The 15,819-nt window shown below is 51.3% G+C and overlaps 1 protein-coding gene across 3 annotated transcripts; it reads left to right on the top strand.

The window, feature by feature from the left end:
• Positions 1-3,097: 3,097 nt before the first annotated feature.
• Positions 3,098-15,810, top strand: SDS (serine dehydratase). Of its 3 annotated transcripts, XM_084763462.1 has the most exons (9): positions 7,571-7,629; positions 7,936-8,034; positions 9,963-10,117; positions 10,876-10,915; positions 11,161-11,300; positions 11,390-11,481; positions 12,032-12,259; positions 13,967-14,091; positions 14,512-15,810. In XM_084763462.1, exons 1-9 carry the CDS (start codon positions 7,623-7,625, stop codon positions 14,715-14,717), a joined length of 1,092 nt encoding a protein of 363 aa, XP_084619588.1. In that variant the 5' UTR covers positions 7,571-7,622; the 3' UTR covers positions 14,718-15,810. The 3 variants fall into 3 exon arrangements, with proteins under 3 accessions (XP_084619590.1, XP_084619588.1, XP_084619589.1); XM_084763464.1 differs by lacking the exons at positions 7,571-7,629; positions 7,936-8,034 and adding an exon at positions 3,098-3,220; XM_084763463.1 differs by lacking the exon at positions 7,936-8,034.
• The last annotated feature ends 9 nt before the right edge of the window (positions 15,811-15,819 follow it).

Below are 15,819 nucleotides of genomic sequence, written 5' to 3'. Positions count from 1 at the left end.
AGGGCATTGCAGGGGAATGGGGGGTGTGTGTAGTATGATTTTCCCCGGACCACATTGGGGTCAGCTTAGGCTTGAGACGAGAAAACAAAGATGCAGGCCAAGCATGGTGGCACAGGTCTTTAAATGCCAGCACTTGGGAGGCAGAAAACAGGCAGATCTCTGTGAGTTCAAGGCCAGCCTGGTCTATATAGCAAGTTCCAGGACAATTGGGGCTACATAGAGAGACCATGTCACAAGAAAAAAGAAAAAAGAAAAAACAAAACAAAACAAAACAAAAAGAGTAAAAAGCCGGGCTTGGTGGCACATACTATTCCCAGCACTCGGGAGGCAGAGGCAGGTGGATCACTGTGAGTTCAAAGCCAGCCTGGTCTACAAAAGCAAGTGCAGGATAGCAAAGGCTACACAGAGAAACCCTGTCTCGAAAAAAAAAAAGGGGGGGGGGTAGGGAGGAAGGAAGAAGAAAGACAAGGATGAGGCAGGGACTGTCCTGTCCGGATCACAGTCCCATCTCAGCTATTTGACAGCCAACAGAGGAACCCCAGCCATCTCTTACTGTTCAAAGCCATAGCTGTTCACTCCTTCGTGTACTCGATAAATAAATATTTACCAGACACCTACCGCCTGCTAAGTCCCGAGACCTTTAACCTCAAACAAGATATTGTGTCCCCTGCCTACTCCCAGCCCTCAGGATGCCCTTGCTATAGAAGGTGGGAGCAGGAAGGATGCGGGGAGCCCAAGCAGGGTGCTGGGGGTGAGGGTGGGCATGTCGATGCAGAGGTCTAGGGTCATATGAAGTACTTAGAAGAGTCTCTGAGGATCTGAGTTCGACTCTTCAGCACTCCTGTTAAAAGGGCCTGTCCGAGCTTCCTACTCAGTCAGTCTAGTCCAATATGTGTGCTCCAGGCTCAGTGAAGACACTGCCTTAAAACAAGGTGGAGGGTTAGGTGTCCTAGATGTAAAAGAAAGGCCCAGGCCACACAAGTGTCCCCTATGTATCCTCCTTAGGGAAGGGTGACCTCTTCCCTCCCAGGGTTGATGATTAACCCCTGGCTGGCTACCTGGGGTCAGGTGAACCTGCTTAGCTGTGATCTGTGACCAGGACCCCACCCAGCTCACCTCTGCTCTCCCCCATCGTTGGCAAGCGCCCAATCTTGCACGGGGTACTGGGGCCACAAAAGGACAAAAGGCAGAAAAAGTCTCCACCGGTGGCTGTAGGGTAGGTCTGGAGAAGGCTTTCTGGTGGAGGAATACCTCAGCTGTAGGCAAGAATCTACATTGATTATATGCTTACGATATAGCCACAGCATGCACCCAAGGCGCTCACCCCCGGCACTGGGGATAGAACCCAGGGCTTTGTGCACATCAGCCAAGAGCTCTCTACCACAAGGCCCTAGGAACTGAAATGGATTAGGCTAGCCTTAGGCTTGCTGTGCAAATGAAGAGAGCAACGAACAACTCCTCTTTTCCCCTCCACCACCCAAGTTAGCTGCACACATGTGTACACATGCATTCACATGCTAGTGCACGCACAGAGACACAGAGAGAGGAGAAACCAGCTAAGTTGTTTTTTGGGTTTTTTTTGTTGTTGTTGTTGTTTGTTTGTTTTTTTTTTCCAAGACAAAGTCTCCCTGTGTTAGCCTTGGCTGTCCTGGACTGCTTTGTAGACCAGGCTGACTTTGAACTCACAGCGATCTGCCTGCCTCTGCCTCCTGAGTGCTAGGATTAAAGACGTGTGCCACCACGCCCGGCAACGGGCTAAGCTGCTAAGAACACAAACTGCCCTTGAAGAAGACTCGAGTTCAGTCCCCAGCACCCACACCAGGTGGCTCACAGCCGCCCACAACACCAGTTCCAGCAGTGCTAACGCCTCCACGGACACCTATACTCACATGCGCGTATCCACACACACCACACACATAATTAAAAAGAATAAGCCAGGAGGTGGTGGCGCACACCTTTAATCCCAGCCCTCAGAAGGCAGAGGCAGGTGGATGTCTGTTTGAGACCAGCCTGGTCTACAGAGTGAGTCTCAAGACAGCCAGGGCTACATGGGGAAATTCTGTCTCTAACAACCAAAGTAATAATAATTATTATTACCATCGTCATCATCATGGTCATCGTCATTTTTCCTTTTTGTTCTCGGTTTTGAGACAGGGTCTCAATATGTAACTCTGGCTGGTCTGGAACTCACTATGTAGATCAGGCTGGCCTTGAACTCAAAAAAATCCTCCTGCCTCTGACTCCCAAGTGCTGGGATTAAAAGCATGCACCACTATATTGAACTAAATCTTTAAAAAAAAAAATTAGTAATAGGACAAGCCAAGTGCTAGTATGCCTGTAACCTCAGCACTCTAGAGGCTGAGGCAGGAGGGCTGCCATTAATTCAGTGTCAAAAAATGCTACATAGGAAGACTGTCTTTTTTAAAAAGTGAGGTGAAGGCCGGGTGTGGTGGCACATACCTTTAATCCCAGCACTTGGGAGGCAGAGGCCGGCTGATCGCTGTGAGTTCGAGGCCAGCCTGGTCTACAAAGCAAGTCCAGGACAGCCAAGGCTACACAGAAAAACTCATTTAAAAAAAAAAAAAAGGTGAGGTGAGGAATGTTGAGATGGTATGCTAGGTAAAAATACTTGTCACCAAGCTGATGACCTAAGTTCAATTCCCAGGACCAATATTGTGAAAGGACAGAATTGATGCCAAAATCTTGACCTCTCAGGGCTGGAGAGATAGATGGTGGCTCCACGGTTAAGAGCACTGGCTACTCTTCCAGGGGACCCGGGTTCAACTCCAAGAACCCACATGGCAGCTCACAACTGTCTGTAACTCCAGCTCCAGAGGATCCGACACCCTCACACATGCACACATGCAGTCAAAACACCAATGCACATTAAATAAATAAATAAAATTGACCTCTGGCCTCTACACACACATGCTGTTGCATGCATGTGTTCACACACACACACACATACACACAGACAGACAGAGACAGAGAGAGAGACAGAGAGGAGAGAGAGAGAGAGAGAGAGAGAGAGAGAGAGAGAGAGAGAGAGAGAGAGAGAATAAATAAACAAATATAATTTTTAACTCTTTTAATGAAAACAGAAATGAAACAAAGCCAAACAGGCATGAGGCTCCTATGGTTTGGTATTTAGAATGCAGACCTTGGAGCCAGTCTCTGCTGCACACAGGAGCTGCCCCAATTCCTGGCTGAGGGACCCTGGGTAAGTGAGCCTCTCTGTGCCTTTGCTTGGTAGAGATGATGTGTGTGAGACACCGGGGCGGCAGCTAGTTCTCTGTTGTCACCGGAGCCCACAGCAGAGGTCTCAGTGACGTCATTCCATCACGGAATGTACAAAAACCTGGGCATAAAAATAAATAAATAAAACAAAAACATTGCAATGATCTGAAACAGGTTCGGAGAAAACAAGTTGCTGGTGAAAGGTCACACAGCAGGGGCAGAGCTGTGTTGGGGTGCTGATGGGGGCTGGGGGTGGGGTGGCGTGTGGACGAGGCAACTGTTGTGTTTGTCAGCCAGCTCCTGTCCCTGACACCTTAGGCCACCACGGGCCAGTTGCTCATTAATCCCCATTTCACCACCTCAGCCCCAACTGTCTGTGTACCGTGTTCCCAGGACACTCTGTTGAGGTAAGTGGAGCCTCTGACACTTGCCAGCCAGCCTCTGTCACAAGTCTCACCTCATACCCTTTCGTGCACAGACTTCCTGAGCCGAGAGGTGGGAACAGGGACCTGGCAGGTTAAGCCCATGAAGGGATATGCCTTGGGCTGGAGGCACAGAAGGCCCCCAGGTAACTGACCAGCTACCACCCCAACTGCTTTGCCACCAGTATGTTGCAACCCCTAGGAGAAGAAGGAAAAAAAAGAAGAAAATTTTAAAAAAGCAAATTGTCACCTTTGTCACCTCAAATTAAGCACCCACCCGACCTAAGAATGAAGCCATGTAAGATAGAATCATGAGGGCTTTGTCTGCATGTTCTCCCGGGTGTGAGGTTTTCTGTCACAGATCTCTTCACTCGCCAATGAGCTGTGGCCATGCCCCCGCCTCCCCGTTTGACCTGGCCAGCTCCCCACGTCCACCATGGGTCACCATGGGTAATAACCCAGGGAGAGGCTCCAGCAATTGCCAGGTCCTGACCTTGGCTTGGTGGCTGCTTTTACACATCAGCAAATGACGCACAGGCACAGTGAGAGTCAGCAACATACAGTGCCACGGGGGAACAGTCCCACGAGGGTTCTGGGAGGTCCCCACCCATCTAGTGAGGGTTACAGCTGATGACCACAGTGAAAAAAAACCCAATGGCTTCCCGGTCCTTAGCCGTCCCCACAGAGGTTGGACACAGAGCCCAAATCAAAGGAGGCCCCATTGTTCAGACAAATCCTCCCGCCCCTCTCTTTAGTTTTTTCCAGACAGGGTTTCTCTGTGTAGGCTTGGCTGTCCTGGACTCACTTTGTAGACCAGGCTGGCCTCGAACTCACAGAGATCCTCCTGCCTCTGCCTATATGAGTGCTGGGATTAAAGGTATGCGCTGCCGCAGCCACAGCCACGGCCACCGCCACCACATGGCTAAAAGATCCTACTTTTATAATAACAACAACAAAAATAATTTAGTGGGGAGGAGGCTGGAGGGATGGCTCAGGAGTTAAGGGCACTTGCTGCCACTGCAGAGGACCTCAGCGCTGTACCCAGCATCCACACTGGGTGACTCGCAACTACCTATAACTCCAACTCCAGGGGATCTGACACCCTCTTCCTCCTTCTGCAGACACCTGCACACATGAGAACACACACACACACACACACTTAACAGATTTTTAAAAAGTATTTATGGTCAGGCAGTGGTGGTGCACACCTTTAATCCCAGCACTTGGGAGGCAGAGGCAGGTGGATCACTATGAGTTCAAGGACAACCTAGTCTACAAAGCAGTTCCAGGACAGCCAGGGCTACACAGAGAAACCCTGTCTCGAAAACCTAAGAAACCAGACATGTTTTGTACACTTGAGAGTAAGTCTTGGCCACAGTACCAGGAAGAAAGACGGCAGAACAAGGAGGCCCCAGTGTGTTAGGCTGCTACGCTGGAGTGGTTGCTCAGACAGAGCCGTTGAAATCTGGAGTCGGCCCATTTCCTGTTGTAGGACAGCTGCCCCGGGAAATGAGTGTCACTGTGTATGATGTTCTTCACTCTGGTGACACTCGAAAACATCTCCAGAGACTGTCTAGTGTCCCCCAGGTGCAAAAATCACTCGCCTGAGAATGGCCATACTGGATTGAGGTGTGGGAAGGAGGCATTTGTGAAAGCGTTGGAAAAGGTGGTGAGTGTGGGGCTTACCCAGCATTCTCCAGGGCCTGAGTTGGACCCTCAGTACCCTGTAATGTGGGCATGGTTGGCACATGCCTGTAATCCTAGCATTCTAAAGGTGGAGGCAGGAGGATCAAGAACTAAAAGACATCTTCAGTGGGCTGGAAGGATGGCTCAAGAGGTTAGGAGCACCGTCTGCTCTTCTGAAGGTCCCGAGTTCAATTCCCAGCAACCACATGGTAGCTTACAACCACCTGTAATGAGATCTGAGCAGGCACACGTGTGGCAGAATACTGTATAAATAATAAATAAATCTTAAAAAAAAAAAAAAGACATCTTCAGCTACTTAGCAAGTTAGAGGCCAGCCTGGACTACAGGAGACCCTGATCAAATTTAATCTAAGAAATGAAATTTAGACCCCCTCAGGTGTACCCAAACTGCCCAGCCCCCTCACCGGTGCCAGCTTCACCAGCAGGTCTGCATTCCCTAAAGACTATGACTCCCCACAGTATTACCCTCAGCTACCCTCTGGCCCAATGGCTCTCAGTGAACACCCTCCTGCAAGCCTGTCGTGACCTATAATATGAGACTAAGGAAGTTAATCCACTGTTTGTCTTGGCACAAGTGAGGCCCCACACACAGGAGACACATGGTGCAGGACCAGGACCCTGTTGCTCTGACAATGAGGTACTGGTACAGAGAGACACAAAGTGACTGTGTCCACACATGGGCTTTGTGACATCCATGTCATCCCGGCTTACCTACTTCATGTCCCTGACCCACACCCCATGGTCATCCCTGTGGATCAGAGGCCAGAAAAAGAAGCAGTCAGGCTGCACATGCGCATGTGTGTGTGTGTGTGTGTGTGTGTGTGTGTGTGTGTGTGTGTGTGTATTTAGCCTTGTGGACACACAGACCTCAGCACACAGCCAGGAACAGGTCAGAGACTTGGAGTAAAGCTGGGAGAGTTTTCTGATGTAAGACCTCCCGGTTCTAGGTCATGGTGGTGATGGTGAGAATGATGGTGGTGTTGATGGTGGTGTTGATGGTGGTGTTGATGGTGATGATGATGGTGTTGATGGTGGTGGTGATGGTGATGATGGTGGTGGTGATGGTGGTGTTGATGGTGATGGTGGTGGTGGTGTTGATGGTGAGAATGATGGTGGTGTTGATGGTGGTGATGGTGAGAATGATGGTGATGATGGTGATTGTAGTGAAGATAGGTGTGATGAAGATGATGGTGGTGGTAGTGTGTTGTTGATGGTGATAGTACTGATAGTAGTGATGAGGGTGGGGTGGTGGGGATAGAGGTGATGGTGAAGGTGATGATGGATGTGATGATGACAGTGATGGTGAGGGTGATGGGTAGTGTTGATGGTGGTGTCAGTAGTGATTGTGGCAATGGTGATGATGAAGGCTCCTAACACATTGTCTGCCCGTTTAATTTGAAGTCTCACCTAACATGCACTCACATCTTCAAAGCCTGGGGCAGAGGTGTCCATGTCGTCCCCATTTACAGATGAGCAGAGGCTGTGCAAGGCCAAGGTTTTTGTCCAGAGTCATGTATCTAGTAAGAGCAGAGCCAGGACTTGAACCCATGTCCCCTGGGTCTTACTCATCTGCCCTTTTATTATGAAGAGCCCCTAGAGGGTGGCAGTTAGCAGCTCTGTCAATCACAGGGCTGGGAGACAACTCCCCAAGTCCCACCTCTCACTATCTCATTTCTACACTGTATAACGCTCTTCTATAGTTTGATGCTAATTTGAGGTTCAGTGACGGAGCCCCATACTCCCGCCCCTTTTCCTTCCTGTTTTGAGACAAGATCTCGCTCCTTAGTCCAGGCTGTCCTCCTGCCTTGGCTTCTACTGTGCTGGGATTGAAGGTGTGAGCTGCCATGTGGCCGGGGTGCGCCTGATTCTTGGCCATATACTATACTGCCCGGCTTTTCTGTTGTTGTGGGATTGACCCTAGGGCCCCTGGCAAGGGCTCTTCTGTGCGCCCCCAGGTCCTACATGCCCTTGGGAGATAGGTGTCTTCATTTGCAAATGAAGAAAACATGGAGGGGGAGGAGAGGTGGACAGGGCTGTAGGAAAGGATACAATTAGGACTGAGTGCCTTCCCTCTGTTGCCATCCAAGCCTGGACCAGGGGGCAGGGCTTGTTTGGGGGCGTGGCCTGCCTGGGCCCTTATTGGCTGCCCAGAGGCTCAGCTGGAGAATAAAGCCCTGGAGCCCAGAGTCCTGCCAACCTTCTGCTCTTCTAGGACACAGACACAATCTACCCTTGCTCGCTCTATCCAGCTCCTTCTATGCCTGGTACGTGGCCCCCAGCCTCAGCCTCACCCCAGGATTGACAGCCATGGACAGCCAGAGTGGGGTACTAGGGAAGGGGAGAGAGGATGGGGTGCATCTGGTCCAAGTCTCCGTGTTCTGATCTGTAAAATGGGCCGATGGTGTAGGACCTTCTAGCTCAGGGTGTCACGGAGGGTGGGATGTGACAGGCTGTCTTTGCCAAGTGTTTGCATGAGCTAAATGACAAGGAGGGGACTTCTGGCCTGGATGGAGCCCGTGCCTGACACCAACCACCTTTGCCACGACCCCCTGTGCCTTTTCCTCTTGCAGGAGCCCAGTGGGGCTGGCCTCCAGGGTGGGAATCAGTGCGGAGTACCCTGCCCATTTCCCCAAAGGCCCCCAATGCAGTGGCCTGGGATGGGGACCAAGGTAGGGCTCCCAAAAGCCAACTGGAAGGGGTATTTGTGGTGGGAACTACCCCCCTAGACAAATACAACATCAGCTGGACCTTTTAGGTCAGAGAAGGCCCAGTGTGTCAAGATGGGGTTAGCCAGGAACTGAAGGATAAAGCGAAGTTGGAGGTACTCTCGCTGTGTGCTGTCCTTCCCTGACTGTCATTCAAGAGGGCTACGAAAGAGAAGTCTAGTGGGCTTGCTGTAATCTCAGCACTTGACACTCTGAGGCAGGAGGATCATGAGTTTGAGTCTCCATCATACACTCACACATGTGCACGTACACATGTGCCATATGTGTGGATGCTTCAAAGAGCCACCATCTGCCTGTGTTTGATTCCACTTGACTCTAGATCTTTCTTGGGGCTTCTCACAGGGCCTCAATGTGACAAAGGCTGAGCCAGCATTAACCCAAAGGCTTCTTCACTGTCATGGCTACCAAAGGGAACTCATGGTGCCATTAGTCAAACTCATACATGTCACTGTAGCCTCTGCCTGTGTCAAGGCTTCCTCTTAACGTGGGAGCATGTGATGAGGGTGGGTCAGGGGTCTGTGTTGCCTCTCTGGTCCTCATGCCAGGAAAAAAATTCTATAATTCTGTTTTTTGTTTTTCGAGACAGGGTTTCTCTGTGTTATCTTGACTGTCCTGGACTTGCTTTGTAGACCAGGTTGGACTCAAACTCACAGTGATCCACCTGCCTCTGCCTCCCAAATACTGAGATTAAAGGTGTGCGCCACCACGTCTGGCTTTTTTTTTTTTTTTTTTTGAAAGCCTTTCAGAGCTTGATAGTGGGATTCCAGGTCTTTGGAGGCGGGGGTTTGGTTTTGTTCTTTTGTTTTGAAATAGGGACTTTTGTAGCCCATGTTGGCCCCAAACTCATAATATAGCCAAGGTTGACCTTGAATGCCAAATCCTCTTCCTGTCACCTACCATGTGATAAGGTTACAGGCTTGCACCAAGCCCAAAGCTCATTTTTAAAAATATGTATGTGCTGCACACCAGGCATGACGGGGCACACCTGAGATCCCAGCAATCGGGAGACTGAGATAAGAGGGTCAAAGGCTAGATTCACAACCAAAACATACTGGGGTTCTTGTTTTGTTTTGCTTTTTGTTTTCTTAAGCTGGGGGGAGGGAGGGTTGGGAGAAGGCTCTGTCTGTGAAGGGCTTCCCCTGAGAGCATGAGGACTGGTGTCTGTACCCCCAGAACCCACATCAAAAATGCCAAGCACTGAAACAAATGCTTGAGATGCCAGCCCTAGGAAGCAAGAGGCAGGAGGATCGCAGGGGTTTTCCGCTCAGCCAGTCTCACTGCATTAGTGAGCTCCAGGCTCAGTGAGAGACCCTGTCTCAAAAAATAAGCTGGAGAGCAACTGAGGAAGACACCTAATGCTGACCTCAGGCGTCTGCACACACACCTACACAAATGCACGAGCGTGCGCATGTGCGTGCTTGAATAAGTAATATATAGTAGGGCAAAATGCTGAGCATGCAGGAGTGCTGGGGACCCGAGGGACACTCTCCACAGAGACCCCACATGGCCTATTTCTTTTGTGTCTGCTGACATGCTCTGAGTTCCTGAGACCAGGTCAGCTGAGGTTGGTTCCTGGTGACTTTGCAGACACAGAACGTGGCTGGCCCTGGCCTTGCTTTATCCCTGGCCCCATCTTGTGGCTTATTCTGAGCCAGCTTGAACAAGTCCCTTCACCTGCACTTGCCCAAAGCTAAAGCCTAAGGACATTTCTGAGGTCATGAACTTTGGGGGTGAAGCTGAGGGCTTGGCCACCTACTTGGCTGAGATTCATTTCTATGCCCTTTCTTTATCATCATGTGTATGAAGGATGGGTCCCAGATCCCAGGAGGGCAGCCTCTCTTGACCTTCTGTATCTCTTCCCTGACCCACAGCCATGGCCGCCCAGGAGCCCCTGCACGTGAAGACCCCGCTGCGTGACAGCATGGCACTGTCCAAAGTGGCCGGCACTAGTGTGTACCTAAAGATGGACAGCTCCCAGCCCTCGGGCTCCTTCAAGATCCGAGGCATCGGCCACCTCTGCAAGACGGTACAGGGCAGGGTGGCACCCTGGCAGGGTGGCAGTCCCTCCCACCTGACAGTTCTAGAGCCAGGTGTGCAGATGTACAACCAGGACTCAAAACTGAGGCAGAAAGGTAGAGAGCAAATGGCATCCTATGCTGCACAGCAAGAGTCTGATTCTAAAAAAGTAATAATAATAATTTTAGGGGTTGGAGTTTAGACATTTCATCAGTTAAGAGCACTGGCTGCTCTTACAGAGAACCTGAGTTCAGTTCCTAACACCCACTCAGTGCCCGTGCGTGCACACGCGCGCGCACACACACACACACACACACACACACACACACACAATTTTAAATAAATATTTTTAAAAATAAAATAATTTTAGCCAGGTATGGCAGCACATACTCTTAATCCCAGCACTCAGGAGACAGAGGCAGGTAGATCTCTGTGAGTTCAAGGACAACCTGGTCTATAAAGCAAATCCAGGACAGGCAAGGCTACACAGAGGAAACTGTCTTAAATAAACAATAAATAAATAAGTAAATAAAAATAAAAAATGTTAGAATAGGTTACACGTATCAGGGCTCTCTCTGGCTAAGGGGTGCCCACCCATGAGGGTCTCTACAGACTGACACCTGGCCCCTTGCCCCAGCTAGTCTCCTTGGGGAAGAGATGCCTGAGGGAAGGTGATTCAGACACTAAGGTGAGTTCAGCATAGATAGAAGGTGTCGCACTGGGAGGGACTGGGGGATGGTCTGAGTCCTCCTCCTCTTGTCTTCACAGAGGGCAAATCAAGGCTGTAAACATTTTGTCTGCTCCTCAGGTAAGTGCCCAGGCAACTTTCTTTCCCTTCCTATCCTAGGCTGTGTGTCCTGTGGCCAGGCACTTACCCTCTCTGGGCTCTAGTCCCTGCAGCAATGCATGCATTCATAGCAGTCCAGATTTGGGGTTCCATAATGAGGCAGAGGTCACTCGGAAGGAGAGGGAAGTCCAGAGCCTGTCATGAAACCCCACCTGGGGTCCCAGGCCCTCCTTACTGACACACCCTCTCCATTGCCACCTTGACAGCGGGCAACGCGGGCATGGCGACTGCCTACGCTGCCAGGAGGCTAGGCATCCCGGCCACTATTGTTGTGCCCTGCACCACGCCTGCCCTCACCATCGAGCGGCTCAAGAGCGAAGGAGCCACAGTAGAAGTAGCGGGAGAGGTAAGTGCAGACCTGTGCACGGGTGGCATCTAGACAGAGTCCCCACCCCCACCCCTCATCTCAATTTCTTCCTGCCCCCATCCCTCAAGATGCTGGATGATGCCACCCGACTGGCCAAGGCGTTAGAAAAGAACCACCAAGGTTGGGTGTACATCTCCCCCTTCGATGACCCTCTCATCTGGTAAGTTGGGGCCACCCCACTTCCTCCTGCAGGTACCTGTCATAATGTGTAGTTTCTGCTGGTTCTCTTTGCTGCACACCCATTGTGTGCAGGAGACAACACACAAACACCCAGATGCATACATCAGCGATGAGGGGGGAGTTCCCCAGATACAGAGACTCAGAAAGATCAGCTCATCTGGGGGTGACTAGGAACAAACGGGCTGGGAAAGCATCCGTGAAGGTGGCTCTCATGCGCTAGCATCTGCCCTGGGCAACCCATCTCAGCCCCTGAGAGTCTGTGGGGGATGAGCATCCAAGGGCAGTGTCCACCGTGGGCAGGAAGTGGGAGCTTTATCCACCAACTCCTACGGGCATCCCCTCTGGGGGGAGGTCTTGTCTCTACATAACCAGGGTCCTATGAGGCCATGGCTGGGGAGTGGGCAGGGGCCAGCTAGGGGGGTTCATCACTGTCTGAGATGGAGGCAAATATAGATCCTAGCTGGCATCCTTGACCAGCCATTGTGTCTTCAGGAAGCCCTGACCTGACCTGCCACCCTTCTCCTGCCCAGGGAAGGCCACACTTCCATTGTGAAGGAGCTGAAGGAAACACTGAGTGCCAAGCCTGGGGCCATTGTGCTGTCTGTGGGTGGAGGGGGCCTGCTGTGCGGAGTGGTCCAGGGGCTGCAGGAGGTGGGCTGGGAAGATGTGCCCATCATCGCCATGGAGACCTTTGGCGCCCACAGCTTCCATGCTGCCATCAAGGAAGGAAAGCTGGTCACTCTGCCCAAGATCACCAGGTGAGCCTAAGGCACCTCCCTGTTGCACAAGCTGTGAAACTGAGACTCTTTGTCATTTGGCCAAAGCCACACAGCCATGTGAGGCACGTCTGTTCATGTGACATGGTGATGTCCATCATCCTTGAGGTCCTCTTGCCTCATGTCTTATCTGGCCTCCAAAATGTGCAAGACCCTGGCTGATCCTGGCCACAGGGTGGGAGGGGAAAAAATACCCTCTTTCCTGCAAAGAATTTATAACCAAATCCCAAACCAGCAGCTTAAACAAAAGTGAACTTTATTTCTCCCTACTTAAAAAAAGAAAAAGAGAAAGTCTATTAGGGGCAACTCCTTGACGATGGTGACTGAGTTCCTGGAGTCTGTTGCCCCACCACTGTGAGTGTGCTGGCCTAGGGTCCAAAGAGTGGCTGTTTTTGTGCCAGCCACCACATTCTGTCTGAAAAAAAAAAAAAAAGGAAGAATGTATCTAAAGACAAAGTGGGGCTGCTCCTGAGCTGACAGTGGGCAAACCCATCATTAGAGTTGAAATTGTGAATTAATTCAACCTGGCCAGCTGAATGCCTTACCTAAACTCCTTGGCACACAGGACAGAGCTGGCTGGTTCTGGCTGATATGCTGGAGAGCTATGGCTCACGGCTGGCACCCAGCATCGCAAGAGCGAACTGTACTCATAGGTGGGAAAAAGGTTCAACTTTTTCTTTTATTGAACACTTCCCGAATTTGCACGGGGGCCATGCTAATCTCTGTATCGTTCCAGTTTTAGTGTATGTGCTGCTGAAGCAAGCACCCAAGTTCAACTTTCAAGGTCTGGTTTGTATCAAGTGTGAATGGCTTTTGCACCATCACAAGGTTGAACTCTGATAGACCAACCCTCGGCAATCAGAGCTCTCTGTACCTCCTCCTACCACCCATTGGGCAGAACTTGGCCATATGGCCACACCTAGCTGCAAGGGAGGCTGGGCAAGGTCTGTACTAGGCATCCACAAGCCCTTCTGCCCTAACTTGCTCTTTTCAGATGGACTGTGAGTGTGGTGGCCGGCATCAAAACAGCCACTTGGGACCCTAGGTCAACACACTCAAGTGTGATGAGACAACAGCCTCAAAAGAACTCAGTCCCCAGTTCTGAGAGATTTCTAGGGAGAGGACAGTTTCTGTTACAGGTAGGGAACACTGGATCAGGTAAGGGATTCTTCTAGATTTCTGGGCATGATGTCACTGTTAGGAGTGATGCTGTCCTACCACTATTTTTCCCTACCAGATGGAATATGGGTGCAGTAGCTGGCACTCAGGCAGCCATTTTGGACCCTAGGTTGATGTGATGTAGCTGCCCCATCTGTCTGTTTCCCCTTCTATAAAACTGAGCTTAGGAAGTGTGTAGTGCCTGCTACTTCAGGAAGGACTAGCTCTCCCTATGTCTATTAGGCTGTGGAAAGGCTGTGTGAGAATCTAAGCAAGCCATGGGACCATGAATCCCTCTGGAAGGTTTGGGAAGGAGGCAAGTGAACAAAGTCAGTGGAGGTTACAAGGTGGGGACACGGCAGCAAGGTCTGCAGGCCTCAGTCAGGACAGTTTGATGCCCTAGGCCTCTGTGCAGGTTCCCAGGGCTGGGCAGGGCTTCCCTGTTCCCCTGCAGTCCCTACCTCTCATGAGCATCCTTCTTGTCTCCTTCCTGTACCCATCCCTCTCCTTACTCCTACTCCCACCTCCTAGTGTCGCCAAGGCCTTGGGTGTGAACACTGTGGCGGCGCAGGCCCTGAAGCTGTTTTATGAACACCCCATTCTCTCTGAGGTCATCTCAGACCAGGAGGCTGTGGCCGCCATTGAGAAGTTCGTGGGTATGTTCAGCCTGGATTTTCTCCCACCTCAGCCTAGAGTATCTCAAGAATGGAAGCTAAAGCAAGTCAGTAGTAAAAAAAAAAATATATCAAAGCCACTCATGAAAACAGAAGCCTGGTAACTATGGCAGCAAGGAGGACCAACCAGCTTTTAAAGCACCTGTTTTGAGCTTCCAGGTAGCCAGAGTCAACAGGCAAAGGCCTGAGATGAGTTGGAGGTGGTCTGTAATGGAACTCTCTCTGGGTTCAGCCTTGAACAGGGTGGCCAAAAGGAACAACTGCCAACTATTTATAATCTCAGCTTGCTGCCACATGCCTGGTGACACTCTCACATGCCTGAGAACCCTCAGCACAGGCTGAAGAAACTGAGGTTTGGTCTGAGACTTGATGCTGATAACTGACCAGCCCCCTCCCCTGCAGATGACGAGAAGATCCTGGTGGAGCCTGCATGTGGTGCGGCGTTGGCTGCAGTGTACAGTGGCGTAGTCTGCAGGCTGCAGGCTGAGGGCCGCCTGCAAGCCTCACTGGCCTCACTGGTTATCATAGTGTGTGGCGGCAGCAACATCAGTCTGGCGCAGCTGCAGGCTCTCAAGGTGCAGCTAGGTCTAAATGGGCTCCCCAAGTGACAACTGCTGCTGCCCTGGCCACCCCAAGAAGGGGAAACCAGCACCCCTGAGGAGAGTGGGCAGGCATGCACCTGACAGCGACCCCATCCTCCTTTACCTGTGTTTATAATGTGCACTTTTTCATTGTAAAAGTAAAAATGTATATATTTATAAAGCAAAGATCTTTTGAGGTTTGTTTGTGACATGAGGTCTATATGCAGCCTAGGCAGGCCTCAACCTGGAGATCCTCCTCTCAGCTTCCTGAGTGCTGGAAGGACAGGACCGGCCACCATGCCTTGCTCAGTCTCCCTCTGCACCCCCATATCTTCCCTGACTCTCAGAGGAGCAATGTTCCCCACTCACACTGTGGGGACATGGGTAAGAGTGGGGCCCACACATTTTCAAATCAGGAGAGGGGACCACAGCTAGGCCACAGAGGGGCCTAGGGTGGGGGACAAATCAGCTGCGGGATGCATAGGCAGGGCCACCACATGCTAACATAAAGTCCTTACTGACAGGACAAGGGCATCTTGAAAACCAGTGGCCCCTCCCATGTTCCTGGAAAACCAACCCTGTATACTTGTCTTCAGGGCAGGGAAGGTGGAGTAAATTTGACTTTGGTGACACAAAAAACCTCAACTCTCCACTTCCAACAAAACTCAGAATACATGACAGGTGCCAGGCTGGCTGGGGTAAAACTGTGTACACCTCTCAGGACCTCTGGCTCACAGGCTATGAGCTCTGTGCCCCACAGCTGGGCAACCTGTGAGAGTGCACAGGGAGGACTTTGTGGGTGGGTGGGCAGGTGGATGGCTGGGGGGGCAGGTGGATGTCTGGGTGAGTAGGTGAGGACGGATCCGTGGACAGGTAGATGAGTGGGTGGGTGGGCAGGTGGCTCACGGGATGGATGGATGAGTGCAAAGATGGCAGGATGGATGGGAGGGTGGATGGGTGAGTAGACAGATGGGCAGGTGGCTGGTTATGCAGATGCACAGTGGGTAAGTGGGCTGGCACAGGAGTGAAAGAAAGAATGGGAAGAAAGGAAGGAGAGAATAACGGGCAGCGTGTGGTGCTGCCACGCAAGGCCCCTCCTGTCTAATGGGAGCACAGCCTGGGCTTCGCT

The sequence above is a fragment of the Acomys minous genome (genome assembly GCF_964271855.1).
Source record: "Acomys minous genome assembly, chromosome: 16".
Taxonomy (NCBI): domain Eukaryota; kingdom Metazoa; phylum Chordata; class Mammalia; order Rodentia; family Muridae; genus Acomys; species Acomys minous.
Note: the sequence above shows the minus strand (reverse complement) of the source record. Positions and strands in the feature narration are given on the sequence as shown.

Excerpts from the sequence above, each read along its gene's own strand:
- SDS (XM_084763462.1), top strand. Across the intron at positions 10,118-10,875 it reads TCGGCCACCTCTGCAAGACG|AGGGCAAATCAAGGCTGTAA; the intron begins GTACAGGGCAGG and ends TTGTCTTCACAG. Across the intron at positions 12,260-13,966 it reads ACTCTGCCCAAGATCACCAG|TGTCGCCAAGGCCTTGGGTG; the intron begins GTGAGCCTAAGG and ends CCCACCTCCTAG.